The following is a 23,409-nucleotide window of genomic DNA, read 5'->3' as shown; positions in this document are numbered from 1 at the left end:
AGCAAAGCAACAATTATATTAATACTAAGGAAGAGAAATTTCAATATGCATTTGTATATAGAAGTTTAACAGAGCATTGCATTTGTAGGTCACCAAAAAAAAGAAAAAAAAGAACATGATTTAATCAATAATAATAGCTGACCATTTTGAGTCCTTGACAACTTCAGCAAGAGCCCAGGTTTGCTAATTCTTCAGCGTGCCTTTGGTTTCTATCCCTCTTAATTACCACCGCAATGGGCTTCAAGATTCTCCTCCTTCCATTATATTAAAGTGCACAAACAAGACAATAGGAAAATTTGATTTCAAGCTGATTAAAAAAAAAAAAAAAAAAAAAAAAAAAATGTGGCTATATGAAAGCCAAAAGGTAATGCTAAGGTACAACTAGCACGATACAATGATTTTATTTTATTATTTAAAATGCTAGTAAGGGAAATACAAAAGAAAAAATCTCTATTATATACCTAGGACAAATTAAATTTGTTATCATGCTAAAATAATTCAAAAGCCACACTTTCATTTCATTGGATTCCCTCCCCAAAATAAAGAGAAAATCTAAACTTGTAAATTGTAATAGAAAGAAGAATGATAATGACTTACCGGAAAAGAAGTCAATAAATTCTCTAATAGCCTTAGGAAGTGGTTTGTCATTACAATAGCCTTCTCCACAGGGTCCAGCCCTATCACCCTCATCACAGCTTCACTTATTTCGGGTGCCTTTGGAGGCTGAATCATTAATATCAAGATGGATTACACCCAGATCCTCACAGAGACACTGTTTGTATACTAAATGCATCCCAATTTTCACCACCTCCAAGTTATTTGAAGTACTTATTCTAATCGCAATTTTATTGGGTCCATTTGCATCAATTTGATGAAAATTTTTTCCCCATTAGGAGTTGAAATAGTGAGGAGACAAATAGAGCAGCCAAAGGTTAGGTGATATAACTTTACCATATTTTGTCCTAAAAGAAGAGCGTATTGGTGATGCCCATTCAAATCCATTGACTTTAATCCAACATGTAAGTAGAAAATCTGTAAAGGGATGAGAAACCTTTGGGACTGAAAAAACAACGCACAATTCAATTCCCATTAGCTCATCACAGCCATAAGGCACTTGTACCTTCAATTCATGACCCACAAATTCATCGATAAACCATTTTGGAATTTCACTTCCAGGAATAATAATGTCAAAGATATCTGGTAGTCTACCACATTGTCCTTGAAATATACAAAGCATAATTAATGTGCAGATGAGAGAGAGAGAGAGAGCGAGAGAGAGACCTGAAGTATGTTATCGCTACATTGAATATAGTCAGCCAATTCGAAGCAGTTAACACACTGGAAATTCAACTGGGATTGATCTGACATAAAAGGATAAAATTGCAATTCTGGCAATCTCTTTAGTGATTTACAATGGTTTGCAATTACAAAATCAATAGTTAAAGGAACATTTTCCAATGATTGAAGCCTTCTGCAACACTCCAAATGGAGTCTTCGAAGATTAGAGAGTTGAGACATGCTTTCAGGAAGGCAAACAAAATAATTTCCACTTAGATTTAAGTGCTCTAAAGAGGACAAGCAGCCAATGTCATTGGGGATTGACAAAAGATTGCAGTCACTAAGATGCAAATATGTTAAAGATTGAAGACCTGATAAGGAAGGCAATAATGGTTGAGGAAATTGCACGGAAACATATTCTAAGCTCCTCTGATGCAATATCATGGCCTTCAAATGACTTGCTGAAATTAATGAAGGCAATGCTAAGCGCATTAGCTCAAGACTTGTTGGGAGGGAATAAAATTTAGAAAATCTACAAATATAAAGATGTTTCAGATTTTTAAGGAGAACAATGGAGGAAGGAACCTCTTTTATGGCTGTCCAACACAAATTTAGCAGCTCCAAACCTTTTACATTTCCTATATTCTTTGGCAAGTTACCAATTTTTAAGCATCCAAAAAGATCAATAGAATTAAGCAACTTCAAACTACAAATGGCGTTAGGAAGGCGCACAAGATTCATGCAATATCTTAGCGTTAATGAAGTAAGGTTAATCAAACGTTCAATTGATGAAGGCAGCTCTTCTATATCTGCTTTGCTCAATTCAAGCACCTCTAGGCCTTTGACTATCCATAGGTTCTCTGGCAAGTTTTTAATTAGTTCCACAACAGCAGTGCGATCCAAAGAAATCTCCTGTAAGAATTCCTTGTTTACCACAAATTTTGGATTTTCCTTGCATTTTGAGCAATTAGAAAGTTTAAGAGTCACAGGAGACTCCATTCCAAACTTTCTTGGAAGATGAATTAGTCTTTCGCAATCTTGTAAATTAAGATGAATAAGTTTTTTAAGAATTCTTATGGATGGGTGAAATTTGCGTAAATTTGTACACCTTACAAGAACTAATTTATCAAGATTTGGGGCTCTAGTGAAGTTTGGAGTTACAATCAGGTCTGAGGAGTCGGTCAAGTCAATGAACTTCAACTTGTCAAAATTCTGTTAGAAGAAAAACAATTGTTAGAATAATTAGCTTCATAGTGTTCATTTATTTAATTTTAAAAAGAAAAGTTTTAGGAGGATATTTACCTTAATTCCTCTCCAAAGTTGTTCAATTTTGCTTTGTTGCAAACAAAGTTGAATAAGCTCAACTAGCTGGAAACTTGATTGCAAATATTTTGATGGATACAAAATCCAATCAAGAATTCTTAAATCATTAGGAAGGTGTGTGGGGACGTGAAGAATACCATAAATTCTAAGAAATTTAAGATTGTCCATCTTCAAAAAGGCCTCAGGGTTCCAACATACAACTTGCTGTTCATTATAAGTACTCACAATATCCATGGCTTTAAGTGCTTCTGTCCCCTAATAATCAAGAAGTAATTAGTGAATTGCAAAATTGATTATTAGCATTAAAATTCAAGTTCCAAATTGTCAAACATAAAGGTAGGGAATGAGCTCAAATTCTCTAAATAACCTTACCTTATTTTTTTTTAACACTTTGTCAATGTCCTCGTAATCCCACAATCTACTACGCTTCCCAGGATCATCAAGGCACTCTTGGCGAACTATGTTCCTACCCATTTCTTCAAGTAAGTCATGCATCCACACTATATCATTATCCATAATTTTCAAAGAGACTTATCAGTGAGTTCCTTCAATCCAATAATAGGGTAAAGGCCAAGAATATCTAGTATTTCTAATACATAATCTTTCTTCTGATTATTAAAAAAACATGCAATATGCAAGAATATTTCCTTTTGTGGTTTTTGGAGTCTATTAAAACTTATTTTAAGTACTTCGAGAATTGCTTCATCTGGAAATTCTTGGAGTCTCTCTAATGCAATTGTCCATTCAACAAAACTTTTTCCAAATAAAAAGGAACCCAAAACCTCGAGCTAAAGGAAGGCCAGCAGCATAATTCAAAAATTGGTTAGACAACTCTCTATAATCATCAAGGACATGCTTTTTTTTAAAGGCTTTCGAGGAAAAAAGTTGGAGAGCATTTTCATCATTCAATCCTTTAACTTCATATATTTCATCTACTTGATGTGCCTCCAACAAATGCGCATCTCTTGTTGTTATGATAATTCTACTACCAGAACCAAACCAATCATGCTCCCCAGCTAACATTTTTAACTGTTTCATCTTATCTATGTCATCAAGAACAAGAAGAATCCTTTTACGACATAACCTATTCTTGATCTTAAGAACTCCATCATACTCCTCTTCTATTTTCAAATTCTTTTCCTTCAAAACTTCATCAATAATTTTCTGTTGTAGTGGAACAAGACCATATTTTTCAAACTTTTCCCTAACATCCTCAATAAAACCACGAGTTTCAAATTCTTTAGAAACCATATGATAAACAACTCTAGCAAGAGTTGTCTTACCCATCCCTCCCATCGCCCAAATCCCTATAAAACGGACATCTTTTGGACCTAGAGCTAAGCATGACTCCAATTCCACTAGTCGAGAGTATATTCCTTCTAGGTCTTTGGTAATATATGGGAATGCATCATATTTCAAGTTGAGCGATATCCATTCTACTATTTCTTGGATATCTAGTGACTCAGGTCTGCAATTAAAAAAGTAGGACATGAGTTAGACAAAAAAATACGATTCATGTTTGAAGTTCAATTTTGTTGACTGAAACAAAAACATGTACATTGATCCGCTTAGGAAAAAATTGAAAGAAGTACAATGAAACATGTATATAGATTTGCTTGAAGTTTCAAATAAAGTTATATATAAAAAGTGGGTCATTTGAATATTTAAATGAAACAAATATGTCGAGATAAATTACCTAGTATCCTTTAAATGCCATCCGGCGAGGTTGCCCACTTGTCTCAAAGCATCTCTCCATTTATCCACCCTTGTTTTTTCCTCCTTTTCTTCATGTTTAACAAATGCTTGTGCAAGAGTTCCCATTTGTTTTCATACATCAGATGGATCAACATAGTGAAAAACAGGTAAAACTGCCATTTTAATATCTTTCTTGCAAGCAATGATATTTGCAAGTTCATCTAGGCACCAAGTAGAAGAAGTGTAGTCTTTTGAGAGAATAACGATAGCAAATCTTGATTCTTCTATTGCTTTCAACAGCTCTAGTGAGATGGATTTTCCTTTCTTAAGTTTTTCATCATCTTTAAAAGTGTTTATGCCTTTCTTTGTCAAAGCAGTAAATAGATGATCCATAAAATTGTTTCGGATGTCCTCGCCTCTAAAGCTGAGGAAAACATCATACTTCCATCGCCCAGTAGTAGAACTTGGGAAAGATGATGAGGCAGTTTCCATTCCCATTATAGCCATTGCAAACACACTACTACTAAATATTGAATCACTATATATGTAGATCTGCATACCCAAAAAAAAAGAAAGAAATCAAATACTACTGAAGAAAAAATGATAGGGAAAATAAACTAGGGAAGAAATCCCTCCATTCATCAGATCGGTCAAACAACTTTACCTTTTTTTTTGGGTTAATTTATGAGAACGCCCAGTTGAACTGAAGATTCACAAAGTTAAGCAAATAAACTCACTCCAGCCAAACTTACATCACCCTGCTACTCGCTGTGACGAAGCCAGTAACGCCATCGATGAACGCCGTTGAAGTCTCACCGTTCGTTATATTTTCTAAAACTCAATATATATAATTAAATCTCTGAATTCGGCTGGGTACGTTTTGTAGATAACTCAAATTCAAACTCAAATAAAAATGGTGGAGATGGGTTATGTGTTTGGTTATCTTTTAGTCAAGTCAACTGCGTGTATAAACAAGGGCTCTACTTTGTAGGAAGACTTTCTGAAGAGTTTTGGTTCATCTTCTTCTCATTCAATAATTTCGAAGAGAGAGAGAGAGAGAGGACTTACATTGAAATAAGCCCAAAGGCCCAAGTAACAACACGAATTAGTCCCAAAAAAATAAAAAAAGAAAACCTTGCTGAGTGATTTTGTTTAGCTCACCCATTGAAATGCTAAAATCCCAAATTTTAATATTAAAAAAAAAAAAAATCTCAAAATACGGACTGAGAGAGTGAAAGAAAGAGTGAGACGATCTGAAGAGGAGAACGCGAAATTGTGAGAGAGAGAGAGAGAGACTACCTTTTTCAATTCTGGATGTTCGAAGTTTTGAGGATGAACGCGAAATTGAAAGAGGATATAAGTCCAGCACCCGGCTAGAAAGGAGAAAGAAACAACAAAAAGATAATAGCGGAGAAACTATATAACTAAAATTGGGAAAGATTCCAAAATTAATAAAAGATCTAAAGCCTCTTGGCTCTTTCATGCTGGACCTGGTATAGGTGTTGGGGTGATTACCATGTGGAAAGTCCATGGCAATACTCGTATCATACGCATGCCTTTATCTTTCAAAACTGACTGTATTGACTATTGAGGGAGATTGTAGGAAACTAGCATTAAAAAACTAACTATTCAGTTAGTTGGCCCCGTTTGCAAACAATTTGTAATTGTAACAACTCGAGCCTTAGAGGGTCGATTTAGGGCCTCTAAATCGAGCCTCTAAGGCTCGGTTTACCTGGTTTTCTATGCGAAAAGTCCACGTGGAGTACACGCAGAAATCGAGTGTCTGAGACTTGATTTCCACGTGTACTCCACGTAGAAACCGAGTGTCTGAGACTCAATTTCTACGTGGAGAACACGTAGAAATCGAGTCTATGAGACTCGATTTACTTAAAGTGAAATCGAGTCTCAGAGACTCGATTTACTTAAAGTGAAATCGAGTCTCAGAGACTCGATTTTCACACAGTCAAACCAACTCCCACGTCTTGGTCGTGTCTATGTTTTGTCTTGGGCGTGCAGAGAATATCTGACATGAAGTCTGTTTTTGAACTGACCAGCTACTGTGTTGTATTATTTTTTGTCTCTTGTGTGCCATCAAGTCAACTACTGTGTTGTATTTTTGGTCTCTTGCGTGCCATCAAGTCCATGCAGAGAATATCTGACATGAAGTCTGTTTTTGAACCTTACGCTGACCAGCTACTATGTTGTATTTTTGGTCTCTTTTGGGTGTGCCATCAAGTCCATCAAGTCTGTGTTTTTGTGCAAAGCTGACCAGCTACTGTGTTGTATTTTTGGTCTCCTTTGGGCGTGCCATCAAGTCTTTGTTTTTGAGTGGGTCATGTCATTTTGAATGTGCAAAGCTTATAAAGAAAAGTCTGACCAGCACTGTTTTGGCATTGGTCATATCCGTGTTTTATTTTTGGGTGATTGGTCTGTAATAAAAAACTCTCACACAACCTCTCACACAACTCTCAGAAAATATTTTGACTGCCTCACACAACTCACACCTTCAGCAACTTCTATCACAAAACCTCTCTCAACAACTCTCACAAAACATCATACAACTCTCATAAACTCTCATACATCAGCAGCAAAACATTGCTCCTCTCACTCTCATACAATCTCAGCAGTATATTTGCTCATCCTCATGTCAAGTAAGGGTCTCCTCCTCACTATCTAGTTGGTTGTTTAGTGTATATAGCTGCTTTAAAAAGTGTTGCTTGCATTGAATTTGTCATGCCATTTCTTGATAAAATATTTGTTTGTATTAAATATTTATATTTGTTTCGTAATAAGATATTTGTTTGTATTAAATATTTATATTTGTTTCCTGATAAGATATTTGTTTGTATTAAATATGTATATTTGTTTCATAATATTAGTTTTTTTTTTTTTTTTGAGTAACCGGCCTGGAAGCCCAAGCAGGGCTCCTTATGTATATTAGTTGGTTGTTTAAATATGTATATATATTTATATTTATATAACTATATGTTTAAATATTTATATATATATATATATATATTATTTATATTTATTTATATTTATATTTATATTTATATATTTATAGAAATATATTTATATATTTATATATTTATAGAAATATATTTATATATTTATACAACTATATATTTATATATTTATACAACTAAATGCAAATATAAATATAAATATATATATATTTATATAAATATATAGATTTATATTTATATATTTATATATTTATATATTTATACAACTATATATTTATATATTTATAGAAATATATTTATATATTTATACAACTATATATTTATATATTTATACAACTAAATGCAAATATAAATATAAATATAAATATATATATATAGTTATATATATATATAGTTATATAAATATATAGATTTATATTTATATATTTATATTTATATATTTATATAAATATAAATATATGTACATATTTATATAAATATAAATATATGTATATATTTATACAACTATATATTTATATTTATATATTTATATTTATATATCTATACAACTATATATTTATATTTATATATTTATACAACTATATATTTATATATTTATATAAATATATAAATAATAGACACATAAGGAAAGAAAAAAGAAACAGGTTCAAAGAATTGTGCAACCTCCAACTTTTATGAAATTCCAACCATGAGAAAGACATTATTGAATACAGTAAAAGCTATGAAAATAATTGGGTCACCGGTCCAGTTGCACCTAATTAAGCAGCTAGCATTTTTCCATTTTCTGGATGACATAAAGCTGATGACATATTAGCAGATTCGAAACAAATTTACTGTCATGACGGATTTTTTATTGTATGATTTTTATGATTCAGAGTCAAAATTTCTGTTTGTATATCACATCTAGTATATTTCACTGTATATTAATGCCTTGATTTTCAAATTAGATGATATGTCTAATTTGATTGATCATGATCATATTCACATTAGTGTTTTTTTTTTTTTTTCTTTTGTCTGATGAACCCTGCTCTATGTTATTTCATTAATAGTAGTGTAATAGGGTATGCCATTAATTTCCGTAGCACTGGAATGATGATATTTTTATTTATATTTTTGTTAGAGCTGAGTTTAAAATTTGTAATGGGGGTGAGTTTTGTTTTTAGTTTTTTTATTTGTTTGAGTACGAAATTATAATGATTGAGTGTGTTTGTATGTGATGTGGGGTGAGTATATGCAATTGTTACACTTTTAGATCCCTTGTAATTTTTGTACTTTGAGTAGATAGAAAAGGTTTTGTAATTCGAACATAAATGAAAGAGATAAAATATGTCACTAACATAAATTTCCTTGGCTTGGCTCTCTAATAGGTTCACAATCTTTGAAGAATATTGATATAAATGTATACTTCGGTGGACCCCTTCACAATCCTGAAGGGATTGACGGATTCCCATTTAGAGGGGAGGGTATCGAATGCTACTACATGATGTTACGTCGTAAGTTGAAGACGTTGAATGATTTGAAGAGGAAAATAATGGACGAATTGAAATTGAATCCTGCTTGGTATGACATCAAGATTATTTATCGTTACCCACAAGAAGTCCTTCATGAACGGATAAATTATGGGTATATGGCGATCAAAGAAGATAAACATGTAAAGATGATGTTTAATAGGATCCAGAAAATGCCCCAAGTAAATGCTGCTGAGTTGTATGTAAGTTTGGAGGCGCCTGCAGATAACACTACTGAGGTGGTGCAAGAAACAACTACGGCTTTACAATTTACAGCCCTAGATGATGGATGCACTACAATGGGAGGGTATACGATGGGAGGGTATACTGCACAAGGGTATACGATGGGAGGTTATACGCTCCCATCTCAAGATCATGTTGCTAATACTAGTGAAACCCTCTATCGTGAAGAGACACATTTAGAGGAGGAAGACGAAGACGAAGATCATGTTGCGAATGATGGTGAAAATGTTGAGGTTGTGGATGAGTATGAAGAGAGGATTGAGCAAGGCGACTTTGAGAACGATGTGGATGAACATGAAGTCGTTCCCAATTTTGAAGAGGAAAATATGGAGGACCATGATGAAGGTGATGCAAATGATGATATTGGTGTCCAGTATAATAGAAATACGACCACTGGCTACAGACCTCCTGCTGAGTCATTCTACTCAAATACTTGGGAAGATATGGTTGATCCTTCACGTCTTCAGATACCATTTGTCTCTACTTGGAAAGATGGGATGCATTTTTCTAAAGGGTTGACTTTTGCAAATAAAGATGCGGTGAAGCATGCATTGATAATATACGCAGCAAAGGATAATAGAAATTTTATAATCCGGAGGTCGACCAAAACGAAATTGTGCGCCGCATGTGCTGATGACAACTGCAAGTGGTATGTTGGGGCATACATGAAGACTAAATTCAATGGTATGTGGATGGTTACGTCTTATGTGGGTCCACACACTTGTATACCCTTTGGCCTAAAAAGAGATGGTAGAATGATGGATTCGCATTTTGTTGCATCAGAAATTGTGGGAAAATTGCAAAAAAATCACACTACACGTATTGATGACCTATGGGAGATCATACGTACTAAGTATAATCATGAGCTTTCTTACTATAAAGTATGGGACGCAAAACAAAAGGCAATTGCTAAGATATTTGGGGATTGGGAGGAGTCTTACCAAAAGTTGCGAAAGTTGTTGTTGGCATACTTGGATGAGGACTCAGGTACCCAGTACAGCTATCACACCATACCTAGGCCAGACGAAGGTACTGCGGTACTACACTATGTATATTGGGCATTCGCTCCATGCATTGCTGCATTCCAATATTGCAGGCCAGTGATTAGTATTGACGGGACTCATCTGTATGGTAAATACAAAGGGGTATTGATGATTGCAATGGCAACCGATGCTAACCAAAAGGTTTTGTCTCTCGCCTTCGCTGTTGTGAACAAGGAGTCAGGGGCTAGTTGGGGGTGGTTTTTAGAGTGTCTCAGGACTTCCATAGAGCATGTCATACCTAACGATGACATTTGTATTATTTCTGACCGACATAAAGGTATCAAATGTGCCATTCGAGAGTGGCCTAGACGTGAGGACGGAAGAGAACAGGTATCATAATTGACTTGCAACTTCTTGGGAAATAAAATAACTTTAAATGGAAGGGAAGAAAGTGCTAGAGTATTTCACTTGGGTCTGGCTAGTTTTCTTAAATTGCTTAGATTTTTTAATCTTCTGAAATGCAGCTTTTGGAGAGAATTGGACCTACAATAGAGAAATTGAAGAGCAAAGGAATTGATTTCTCATTGTGGTACAAGCCTGAAAGTTTGCATGCAGATCTTTGAGATGGCCAGATTTCTGTTTGCTTATTACGGACTCTGCTAAAAAAAAGAGCTGCAGCTCAGGTGCTTTCTCCTTTCTGTTGTACTCAGAATTGTTATTTTTATATTCTCCCAATTATGTGGTTTCATTTTTTTCCCTTAGTCAATATCTACTGGCTTACTAGCTCACAGATCATGATACATAAGACTTCTCTTGCTACAGATCAACGTATTCTCTCCCCTCTCCCCCCCCCCCCCCCAAAACCAAAACCCACGCACAGACAGACAGACGGACATGGGTTAAGGATTTGTTCTTTCTTAATCAAATATTTCTATCGTAAACAACAATTTAAGGAATGACTAGTCCCTTATGGTTTTAACAATTAATTTTTTTATATATCACTCTTACCCCGTTTTTCTATTATTAGTTCACAGTGTATACTGTACATGATACCTTCTTATTAATCTATTTAAGTCTTGACAAGTGATTTGAGTTACTAAATAACAAGGAGAAAAAACACCACATTAGAGATTCAAATGTTTGTGTCCTTGCGGCATAGCTGGGTTTCTTTCAGTGCTTTTAATGATATTTTCACTTATCAATTTTCCTAGATTTTATCAATAAAAGTATTAAAAGAGAAATAAAAGGGAGTTCAATTTCCCTGATCTTGATATAGAGCCATGGATTTGCAAGCAATCCACACAAACTTTTTGTTGAATTTTCAAGGACACAGAAGAAAGGATGAAAATGAGACTATGATGCTGTTGACTGTGAAGATTCCATGAAGATGCTGATGATGGAGGAAATTATTACGTTTTTGTCATGGCATTACCAGTTGAATTGCAAAAGTACTAAATTAGCAAAATTCCCAATATGTATTAGTTCAATCTATGCTGCTTTAGCATAAAAAGTAGTTTGGAAGATGATTTTTATGTATCTTTTTCTATTTATTTATTATTAATTTCTAAAAGCTAGTTAATGACTTGATGCTAACTAAGAAAATTACACTTTAAAAATATTTAGGTCATAAAATCTCTTATTGGCATCAATGTTAAACATTCGTTTTTTCTAAATAAACATGTAATATTCATAGAAAGAAAAGACTTAGAAACAAAATAAAGTCCAGGTTCAAAAAACGAAATTCACCACACACAAGGTATTAAAGTGAAATCTTTAGTGGTGTGTTTTACCTGCCCATTCCAAATGGCTTCTGATCGATGGTTGGGCTGCAACGTCAACACTGACGTGTCAATGGGGCCAGGCTGCGCATGGTTAATCTGTCCAGCATCTGCAGCAGCCATACTGCACAAAAATGATAAGCAATTAGCACATACTAGACATTATTGAAAACAAAAACAAAAACAACCTAAAAAATATTGTCAATAATAATACATAATGAAACAAGGTATGCATTTGATGTTACATCTAACTTTTTCTTTTATATAGGTTATTTGAACAAACCTCTAACAAAACCACAAAATACAAATAATTATTACTTTCAAGCTGCATCCATCTAATAGGTCAAAAATAGAGCACAAAGGAACAATCTCTGTCCCAAAGCTTTAATTAAGCAACTTCTTGTTGTGTATGTATTGCATGGTTTGCAAAGTGCATATGAGAGAGAGAGAGAGAGAGTTCAATAATTTGAATAACTGATTATTGACAATTATATGGCATTAGATTTTTTATTTATTACAATATGCAAAATACGAGAAATAATTTTAAAAAAGAATTCAATATGCAAAATAATTTAGTTTAGTTATCTAAAAGAATTCAATATTCAAAATGCTAAAGCTTGTAATTCCCTAGAATCATCAACAGCACTACAACACTGGCTTGAAGCTGTAAGTTCATATGCTTATACCAGACATGCTTCTTTCTAAATCTGATGCAGTTTTGTTCTTTCTGCTTTTTTTAACGTTTCCATCAAAAAATGGAGAAAGTAATATTTTCCTCAAAACAATCTAATTTTGGTCAAGTGATGGTTTCAAAAACGACTGCTGTATTAGATATTAGGAATTTAGGGGACATGTATTCCTAGTCACTTCTCATAATAAGACTTAAAAAAGAGAGTCAAACTTGGCCAATGTATGCTTCCTATATAGGAATTGGTGACTTTTTTTTTGGATGAAATTTCAAATTGAGCTCAAGTTTTGGGCTTTTGAATAGTGGTCTAGCTAAGTACATATCTTCTATGGATTTATATTTTTGGATATTAATAGGTTCCATGTTGTTAGTCCCCAATTAATAGGTAAGGAAGTAGAATCGTTGGACTAATGGGCTTTGTTAATCTTTGTTTTTTTTCAGATTGATCCATGCCATCGTTATGGACACAATTTACACTTCTACTATGATGTCTGGTCTGATAGCAAGAGCACCCAACCTTTCTTCTACTGGTACTCATGAAAATTAACTTTTTCTTTCTTGGTATAATTGCTTTTGATTTAGCCTTATCCTTCTTTATCACTCATTTCTAACTTTATTTTTCTCCTCCTCTGAAACTGAAGGTTGGATGTTGGTGATGGTAAAGACCTAAATCTTGAAAGGTGCCTAAGGACTGATCTACAACGTCAATGCATCGCGTATCTTGGACCAGTAAGTATTACTAATCATACCATCTGTTACTGCATTCCAATAATACACCCCCTCTCCATTTTAAATGTGTTCATTTCATGGTTTAGATTAAATATTACAAATTTAAGTGTATCCACTGCAACATCATTTAAAATTTTAAGTAGCATGGCTCTTTATACATTAGATCCAAAAAATAATATCTTAACTGTGAAATGGACCCCCTCCAATCTTGTTTCTTCATCAAATTTGTTGTGTTGAATTTACATGCACACACTCCCATAAGCATCTTTGCAACCTAGATAAGTGCCTAGATAGATAACTAAGTGGCTTCTTATGAATGTGGATAAGTGCATATATTTCACTGTTATAACTTTACATTCTCTGTCGTTTGGTATTACAGAAAGAGAGGGAAGCATATGAAGTAATTGTAGAGAGTGGAAAGCTTTTATACAGGCAAACAGGGATGCTTATTAACACAGTTGAGGGTTCTAAGTGGATTTTTGTGCTCAGCACATCAAGGCCTTTGTATGTGGGTCAGAAGAAGAAAGGTGTTTTTCAGCACTCAAGTTTTCTATAGGGAGGTGCTACATCAGCAGCAGGGAGATTAGTTGCCCATGATGGGGTTCTTGAGGTGTTTTAGAATTTTGTTTCGAACTGGTGATAGGGATCATTTTTGTTTTCTATATTTCTACAACCAGCCAGGCAAGCTCATGTATTGACATAGTAATTCCCAGAATATAAACATGTTGAGAAAAAGGACATGTATTTATATGTATATACACCAGGTGAACCAGAATTATGAGCCCTATATATTTAAAATCAATTAAACAACTTCAAACCAAAACAACAAACACCATACAAACACTACCAGTAAGCACTAAGCACCCCCATTGTTAACCCTTAGGCAATGTGATAGACAGTGCTACCATGGTAGCTTACACCTAAAACCTAAAATCAGTTAACATAAACCAATAAAACAACCTGGTGGTTTATTCCAGATCATGGAAAAAACCTGGTTTATTCAAGATCATAGCAACAAACAGAGAATTCTCTAGCATCTTGAGATGCTAAAATATTCGAAGGAAATGAGTGTGACTACTCAGGGCTCCCTAATCAGCATACATAAAACTCCTTGAGATCCTAAGAATTCTAAGATAAAAGAAACAAATTTCTATAACTAATGAGTAAATACCATAAAGAAAACAAAATGCAACCAGAAACGAATCTATTTTACCAGGCAATGTATCCATTCAGTTCAAATGATATTTTATGCATTTTAATACCTCAAAAGTCCCATCCAAAACTACTTGATTAGAATTATTTTATAAGGTTTATCAGAATCCATCTCAAACCATTCACATTTCTCATTTCAGCAATACTTCCAAGTACCCAAGGACTAAAAATATGGCATTTACATTACCCACACGGATCATTTCAAAGTTATTAAATTCAAAAGACGCTCATCAACAGGCATAGAATCTAAAACCACAAAATGAAAGCAAACTAAACTAAAAATGCGACACAATTGACCTACAAATACCACAATCTACCCAACCAGAGAGAATGTATCCATTCAGCTCAATCATTTCAAAATCGTCAAAACCCATTAAAAACTCCTTGATTAGAATTATTTTATCACAATTCTCAATTGAGCCTTTCAATGTCATTAAATTCTCAAATAATTCAGTCATTAGATTCTCAAATAATTCATCGATAGGCACAGAAACCAAGAACCAGAAATGAAACTAAATCCAATTCTTTGTTGCTGCTTTAGCAAACTAAACTAAAAGCTATGTTATCAAAACCAAATTATAGAATGTATCCATTTAGCTCAATTATGCATCTCAATATCATCGAAAGCCCCATTCAAAACTACTTGATAATAATCATTTTATAACACACTAAGATTTCATTTTGACCCTATCTATATTTCTTATTTCAGGAATACTTCCCAATATACCCACATTGATATTTCATCATGTTGCAGTTCAATTTCTAAGCCAAATGCATCTCTCTCTCTCTCACACACGCACACACACGAACACACCAGCATCTTATATATTGGTCTGTCAATGAGAAATTTGGATTTTTAAGTGCTTTGCTTATTAATTTGTCTTATTTCATTTCTAAGTGTTTATCTGCACAGCAGTACATTCTACATTTCTTATGGTCTTTCTAAAACCTACATTTCTTATGGTCTTTCTAAAACCTACATTTCTCAAACAAAAAAAAATAAAAAATACTGATGTTATCTAAAATGGGTCTTCGAAATTTGTCTTAATTCGAACATAAAATTCGAATCTAAAAAAGTAAGTGAGAAATGGCATACTTGAAAAATGGGAAGGAATTGAAGCAACAATCTGGGAATGAAGAAGAATGCTCCTTATACAAAAAAAAAAAAAAAAAAAAAAAAAAAAAAAAAAACAAACAAACAAACAAAACGAACTGATTACATTGCAAAATACATAAAGGGACTCACCTTTTTTTCTTCTATTTCTTTCAGATACCGCGTAGGTGAGCGAGAGAGTGAGAGGGTGACTGAGACTGGGTCGGTGAGGCTGAGAGGGTGAGTGGGTGAGTGGGTTGGGGCCGGCGTCGGCGACGGTGACGCTGAGAGAGTGAGAGAAGGAGAGGGTGAGTGAGAGTGTCGCGTTTGGCTGATGAGGGAGAGTGAGTGGGTGGGTGACTGAAAGAGAGGGTGACTGGGTTGGGGCCGTCGTCGGCGACGGTGACGCTGAGAGAGTGAGAGAAGGAGAGGGTGAGTGAGAGGGTGCTGAGACAGAGAGGCGTATGAGGGAGAGTGAGAGTGTGCTGAGACAGAGAGGCGTATGAGGGAGAGTGAGTGGGTGGGTGACTGAAGAAAGAGAGAGCGTTAAATTCAAAAATATCCTATTAGAAATCGACCTTCATAGACTCGGTTTCCAGGTGGGTCCACGTCAACGGCACGTGACACCAACATGGAAATCGAGTCTCTGATAGTCGATTTTCAGATGGCTGCCACATGGCAATAACGCCACATCAGATGTCACCGACCATCAAAACCGACTCTTTGAGTGTCGATTTACACACCCCAAAATCGACTGTCATAAAGTCGAGATGTTACTAACCCAATTACTTTCAAAACCGGACCTATTAACTAGATAGTTGGGAAATTATGCCTATTTTCCCATTTCGTTCACTATTGAGTATTGAGCTTGACTTTTGAATAAATTTATGTTAAATAAATAGATAATATTTTATATTTAGTAGAGATGTAGGCATCGGATAGTATATATAAAAAATAAAACTAAAAATCCATTTTTCATGGTTCCATTTAGTTTAAATAGTAAGATATTTTGGTTGTCGAATAAGAGATATAGAGATTAAATTTTGCCAAATGGTACCTTATCCTAATGTATTTATAATGAAATTATCATCCAACAATTTCAAAATATAAAATCTTGTTAAAAAAAATGTGGAGGAGAATAAATGAGTTTAAAAATAATGGAATAGACCACTGCACACTCTTAGTACAATGGTCACTCTACAAGTATAAGTGCTTGTGGGGTATAGAGGATAAGAACCGAGATTCAAGTCCATAGAAGAGTGCTTCACACACATATTTTATATGGAAGAGAATAAGTTAGTTTAAAAATAATTGTTTTAAATTTTTTTTTTTTGTCATTCATATGGACTATGTGACATGATTTTATTGGATGAACTAGCCAATGTGCTAGGTTGAAGTGTAACACTTAGGGGCTAGCTAGGGATTTTTTTTTTTTTTTTTAAACAAAGGGACTACCAATCAAAACGTTTCCCTAACTTTAAAAGAGAGGATTGAAATTTTGAAACTTTAAGGAGTAAAATAAATCTCAACTTAAACTTTAGGGTTATGTTTTGAATGTTGGACCTTACAATATCATATTAGAAGGTTTCAATTTGGGTATTGTATGTGTTTTAGTTAATAAACTACAACCAGTGAGGGAAGTTTATGAATTTTCTTTTAAGGAGACTCCAATTGCAGGGGTGGCATTACACAGCCTTGGGGTTCAAACGAATCCCTTGACTTTCCCACAAAAAAAAAAAAAAATTATATATAAAAAAATTAATATAAAAAAATTTGTTTTGACCTCCTGAATTAAAAATGTAAACACTCTGGCCTTGATATATATTTTTTAAACCCAACTAAAATTAACTTAAAATGATCATCTTATTGTTATTTTCACAATAATTTCACAATGAAAGTTAAGTGATAAGCTGTAACTAGTTTTTATCTGGACTTGAAACTAACATAAATTTTTTACCTACTTTTAACAACTTGCCATCTAGATTTTTTAATGAAATTTTTGTGAAAGTGTTGTGTTAATAGCACTAATCTTAAAATATTTAATTTTATAAGAAAGAAAAAAAAATGTTTCAAATTTTTGCTCATTCGGTTAAAAAAAAAAAAAAAAACTTCTCTCTTAAACTTTGGCATTAACAGTGGAATGAAGTTTTTTCCTTGTATTTTTTTTCTTCATTAGCAAAAATATTATACTAGCGATACAACCAACAAATTTGTATCTACATATGTGATTCTCTCCTCATTCTCTCTTTCTCCCTGCTAAATTTTCTTAGTTTTTCTCTTTATTAGACCAAGTAGTTTGATAAGTGCTCTACAAATTTCCAAGTCCAATAGGGTGAGTTTGATTCAATTTTTTGAAATTGCGCTTTTTGAAAAAGTGGTGATTTTAAAAAGTGTAGTATGAAAATTGAGCTTTTTAAAAAAAATCGAGTATTTGGTAAAAGCTGACAAAAGGTGTGTTTTGAAAAAGTTAAATGTTTGGTTATCACTAATCAAAAGTTTGAGGTGTAAATTACCAAAGGGGAATTTCATTTATTTTTATGGTTTCACCTTGTAATTTTTTTAATGTCATAATTATTTTTTTATTACTATCAATGAATTTTTATCGATAGTAGTTAATTCTTAAATTTTTCATGGGCACAAATTCAAAAATGATCAGTGCAAAAGATGATAAAATACATACCAATTCTTGGTGCATTTATGCTTTATTAGCTTTAGTAGTTGATAAAATCTGATAAAACGAAAGAATACTACATACACAATATTTTCATAATAAATTTTAGGTAGCAAACTAAAAAGTAGCATAGTTCAAATAAGAACATATAATAATTTGCCACATAGAATTTCTTGTTATGAAAATGTTGCGTAAATATCATTATTCTAAGATTAAAGGTCTGTTTGGATAGAACTTATTTTGTTGAAACTGAAAACTGAAAACACTACAACAAAATAATTTTTAAATATGTGAATAGTACCGTGAGACCCATTTTTAATGAAAGAGTTGCTGAAAAGTGAAGTTTGTGTAGGACCCGTGAACAGTGCACAGGTGCACTGTTCATTGATGAAAAGTCAAAACATGCGGCTAGGGAAAAAAAAAAGGAAAGAAAGAAACGCAAATGTGGATCTGCGTTTGAATACTAAAGGTCTGTTTGTATTGCGTGTCCTCATTTTAGGCCTTTTTTTTTTTTTTAAACCAGCATGTTATTCACTATTCATTGGCCATGAACAGTGCCAAACAATAATAAATAGCAAAAAAAAATTATTTTTTTTATTGTTTTTAGTTTTAAGCAAAATAGTTGTATCCAAACGCACACTAAGCCCACAAACCTTATCTAGAAAAGTCTACTCCACCAATAGGCAAGTGACACCCCACTCCAACTAATTAATTTTATGCTTTATCACTCTTTTTTTTTTTTTTTACACCTTTTTATCTCATTCCACTTAACAATTCCCATCAGGTACTTTCTCTCTCTTCTTTTACTTCTTCTTCACTTACCGAAGCCCCTAGCAATGGCCAAATACTTCCATCAACAATCCGCCATTGCCCTGATTCTTTTTATCTCTTTCTTGTTTCAAAACCAAACACACTTGAAGAAAGGAGCAATACCAACTACTAATAGAAAAGCGCCCCCCACCCCCCGCAGGCGCCGCACGCGCGCGAAAGGAATCACTGCTTTATTTTGTCATTAGAGGAGTAAAATTAGATATTTGAAAAAAATCTGAGGGAAATTTATGGAGAAAGCAACGGTAATATTTTAAGGTCCAATTAACCCATTCAACGTGACTTTCGTGTTATGCAATTGCAGCTCAACGGGTGCCAAACAAAACGCAAAAAATCACAGTTTGGAGCCTTAAATGCATGATGGTAAAATTTTGCCAAGCACATAAAGATCAAGTTTTCACTAGAGAACAGCTTTTTGGGCCCAAAAAGTCCAATCAAATGGGCACATCTTTTAGTGCTTACTCCAATTCCAAGAGAATAACCATATGTATTGATTAAAAAGCTATAAACTTTTTTTCTCAAATATATATATATATATATATATATATATATATATAGGGAGAATCTAGCCTTTTACCCTTAATTTTTAAAAAAATTGGCAATATGCCCCGTTTGCAAACTATATAGGTGCGTGCCCCTGTTTCGAAACTCGATTATCTAAAAATCGAGTTATGCCCGATCAAACTTAAAAAAAAAAAAAAAAAAAAAAAAAAAAAAAAAAAAAAAAATTGCATAGAACTCGATTTTAGGGAGATCGAGTTCCAAAATGCCACTATAGGGCTTTAAAACGCTACTATAGGGATAAAAAAACGCCATTATAGGGCTCCCTCAACCTGTTATAGGGTGATCACACTAAAAATTTTTTTGCATGTAACTCGATTTGTAGGAACTTGAGTTCCATGCAATTTTTTTTTTTTTAATTTTTAATTTTTTAGTTTGATCGGGCATAACTCGATTTTCTACAAATCGAGTATTTAATTGAAACTCGATTTTAAGATAATCGAGTATCAAAACAGGGACACGCCCCTATATAGTTTGAAAATAGGGGCATATTGCCAAATTTTTTAAAAATTAAGGGTAAAATGCCAGAATGTCCTATATATACACTTTAAAAGCAAAAACCTATTTTAATTACTATTTTTTTTCTTAATTTCCCGTTTACTTCCCGTTGTACTCTTGAGCGTTTTACTATTTTTATTTAAGGCAAAAATGCAAAACTGATCCTCTAACTTTCACTGTTTTTCATTTCAGTCCTCTAACTTTCAGTTTTATCAATTCAGTCCTCTGACTTTTAATTTTTGTCAATATAGGATTGTGTTACAACTTAGTTAGTGGCTGCCGTTAGAACTCCTAATACAACGCCGTTTTGCCCTTTTTTCTTTTTTTTTTTATATAAATTCAGAATTAAAAGAAAATAAGAAAAATATGAAAAAAAAAAAATATATATATATATATATATATTAAGGGGAACGTCGTTCCCCTGAATCAAAACAAAACAAAGAAACATCACCGGGCTCCTCAATCTACTGCACCAACTCCTATAAATCCCTCCGCTCTTCAATCGACAAAGTCGCCAAAAAACTCGAAACCATGAAAACCGAAACCCCAAATTCCTCATCTTCCTCCTCCGTCGCAAAAGTCAAAATCAGCAACAAGAAATCCAAGAACAAGAAGATTGATCGCATCGAGACGAGTCTCAAGGAATCCAGCCGCGACCTTTCTCTCATCAAGTTCAAGTTTGGTGCGGTGGTTGCGCTTGTTCTCTTCATCGTTTTTGGGCTCCTCAACTCCTTGTTTGACGGCAAGGTTGTGGCCAAATTACCGTTCAAGACCTTCGGGATTGTCATGAAGATGAGCGATAGAGGATTACACGGCAATGATGTCACCAATTGTTTGAAGCCATTTTTGTTTTCCAGATTTTTCTTATTTTCTTTTAATTCTGAATTAAAAAAAAAAATGCAAAACGGGCGTCATTTTAGGAGTTCTAACGGCAGCCACTAACTGAGTTGTAACGAAGCCCTATATTGACAAAAATTGAAAGTTAGAGGACTGAATTGACAAAACTGAAAGTTAGAGGACTGAATTGACAAAACTGAAAGTTAGAGGACTAAAATGAAAAATGGTGAAAGTTAGAGGGTCAGTTTTGTATTTTTGCCTTTTATTTATCATATATTTTTATTTAATTGATATTACATATAAATATTATAAGTTATTTTTTTAGGGTTGTAAGTTATTATTAATTTGACAAAAATGTATGATTAGTTATTTAATTCTATTAGTTTATGCATTCAATGGTTGTTGTCTTACCGATATTTATTTTTTATTACTATTATTAATTGAGCAAATCAAAGTTTGGAAGTAGATTGTAAAACAAGTGAAAGATTAAAATGGAAAAAAAAAATGTAATTTGCCCCTTATATTAAAAGGAAAAAAATGTATAAATTTAAGATGTGAAAAATTTGGTGAATTTTGCAATGTCTATAGGTGGACCATAATTTGCAACCAATTTAAAATATACCCAAATTTTTTTTTTTTTGCTATTTGCAAAGATGTGGCCACTGGCCATCTATTCTCAATTTTGATATCCAAATAAACACTCTTACACATCACTTTGTGTGTAATGCTACCATCAAGAAAGAGCGTTTCTAACTTTCTAACATTTTCTTATGGTGGGCGTGTGTTAGGAGCTTTACTTATTACTAATGATGGCATGAGGGGCATGAGGAATGAGGGTGCTTGGGCAGCATTAAACCAGTCATTTGGCTTCATGTTTTCTCAATACATTGATGGCTACTCATGCTAGATTGGTAATGCTCCTAAGGACTCTTTGAGGGGGACATGCTCAGTCTCCCTACTTGAGTTGGATCGATGAGCAATGTGAGGGGGCAGCATGTGGAGACACCCTACTCCATATGATACCCCAAGGCCATGGTGGTAGAGTTGATTTTCATGATGGGCAGCAGCACGTGGTGTCGACCCTATGTGGTGGCGCGTGGCATTAATGGCTTAGTTGCTAGTTGCTTGTGTGTAGGCTTGGTTGCTTGTGTGCAAGGTAGGGTTGGGTTGCATGAGAATGTGCAAACAAATGCTGTGTGCAAGGCATTGGGCTGGTGGATGCTAGCTAAATGCATGGACATATACTAGTGGGCTAATAACAGTTACTTGATGTGTGCTGCATGTGGGCATGTTGTGTGGATTGTGTTTTCTAATGGGGGAGGGCTTGGGCATGGGCCAAGCCTCCCAAAACGTGGGGAAACATGCTATGTGGGTTGCTAGAGGATGGGCAAAAGCCCCATGATTTGCTGAGGCATGGGCTGTGCATGTGTAGTATGTGATGTGCAGTGGTAGTTACAACTAGTTTCTAGTTTTCCTAATGATCAGACTTGTTATGTAGAGGCTGAAAACGTGGAGAGCAAAACAAGACAACATTAGTTCAAGGTGTCCTAAGTCAAACCCAAGTGGCAGATTGTCCAAAAACCAGGCAATTACTAGGCAGTAACTATCATAGCCACTATTTTTGTGTATATGACCCTAATGCTATTGACGGTGTCAATAGCAAAGTTTATTTGCCTTAGGGAGATTTCTACGTATTTTTTCCAAGCTTGTAAAGGGTTTCCTTTGTACTTGAGATTAAGTAATAAATATTGGGGGTGGGTTCCTTGTAAAGATAGTGTGTGTTGTGTGTGTGTGTGCGAGTCCCTATATAAGCTATTCTAAGTGTTTCCTATAGTGTGTGTGTGTGGTGTTGGTTGAGACTAAGTTAGGGACTTAGGGCCATCAAAGGTAGAAAATTGAGTGAAAATTTTTGACCATGTGACAATTGGTATCAGAGCCTAACTGCAATGTCTTCAAACACCAAGACAAGAGTGACTGTCTTAGGAACCATACTTGGGGTTTCTGTAGAGGGAGAACAACTTTTTGCATGTGACAAATTGGATGCACTTTCTGCAGAAAATTCCCACACTATACCAATTAGAAGACACTTGTACTTTCAATTCATGACCCATACATTCATGGTTAAAATATTTTGGAATTTCACTTCCAAGAAGAATAATGCTTAACTTCCCTGGTTGTGTACCACTTTGTCCCTGAAATATACAAAGCAATTTAGAACTTGATGAGAGAGAGAGAGAGAGAGAGAGAGCGACCTGAAGCATGTTATTAACGCTTTGAATATTGTTGACCAATTTGAATTAGTTGAGAAACATGAATCGCAAATAGGTGTGATCTAACCTAAAAAGATAAAATTCAGTTCTAGCAATCTCTCCAGTGAGGTACAATTGTTTGCAATCAATTTTGGGTATGATTTGAGTTGAAAACTTTTACATTTTTTTGGGTATAAATAAAAATAATAAAAAAGTTGTGTAATTCGATCATAGTGTTTCTGTGGCTTTTCTATGTTTGTTTATTCCTA

At 34.1% G+C, this 23,409-nt stretch overlaps 1 protein-coding gene across 11 annotated transcripts in view; it reads right to left on the bottom strand.

Moving 5' to 3' along the window:
• LOC126693566 (disease resistance protein RUN1-like) overlaps positions 1-23,409 on the bottom strand; it is a 127,983-nt gene that overhangs the window by 83,488 nt on the left and 21,086 nt on the right. Inside the window, exons 1-7 of one of the 11 annotated variants that reach the window (XM_050389564.1) lie at positions 5,596-5,832; positions 4,961-5,127; positions 4,298-4,848; positions 2,974-3,067; positions 2,581-2,856; positions 598-2,490; positions 143-254 (exon numbers count right to left, since the gene is read on the bottom strand). In XM_050389564.1, coding sequence (XP_050245521.1) covers positions 1,240-2,490; positions 2,581-2,856; positions 2,974-3,067; positions 4,298-4,422 — 1,746 coding nt within the window. In that variant the 5' untranslated portion in view covers positions 4,423-4,848; positions 4,961-5,127; positions 5,596-5,832 and the 3' untranslated portion in view covers positions 143-254; positions 598-1,239. Of the gene's footprint in view, positions 1-142; positions 255-597; positions 2,491-2,580; positions 2,857-2,973; positions 4,070-4,297; positions 4,849-4,960; positions 5,836-23,409 lie in introns of those variants that run through there. The other 10 variants (XM_050389570.1, XM_050389565.1, XM_050389567.1 and 7 more) reach the window with 10 other exon arrangements.

The sequence above is a fragment of the Quercus robur genome, chromosome 7 (assembly GCF_932294415.1).
Source record: "Quercus robur chromosome 7, dhQueRobu3.1, whole genome shotgun sequence".
Classification (NCBI taxonomy): Eukaryota; Viridiplantae; Streptophyta; class Magnoliopsida; order Fagales; family Fagaceae; genus Quercus; species Quercus robur.
This window is presented reverse-complemented; position numbering and strand designations above follow the sequence as displayed.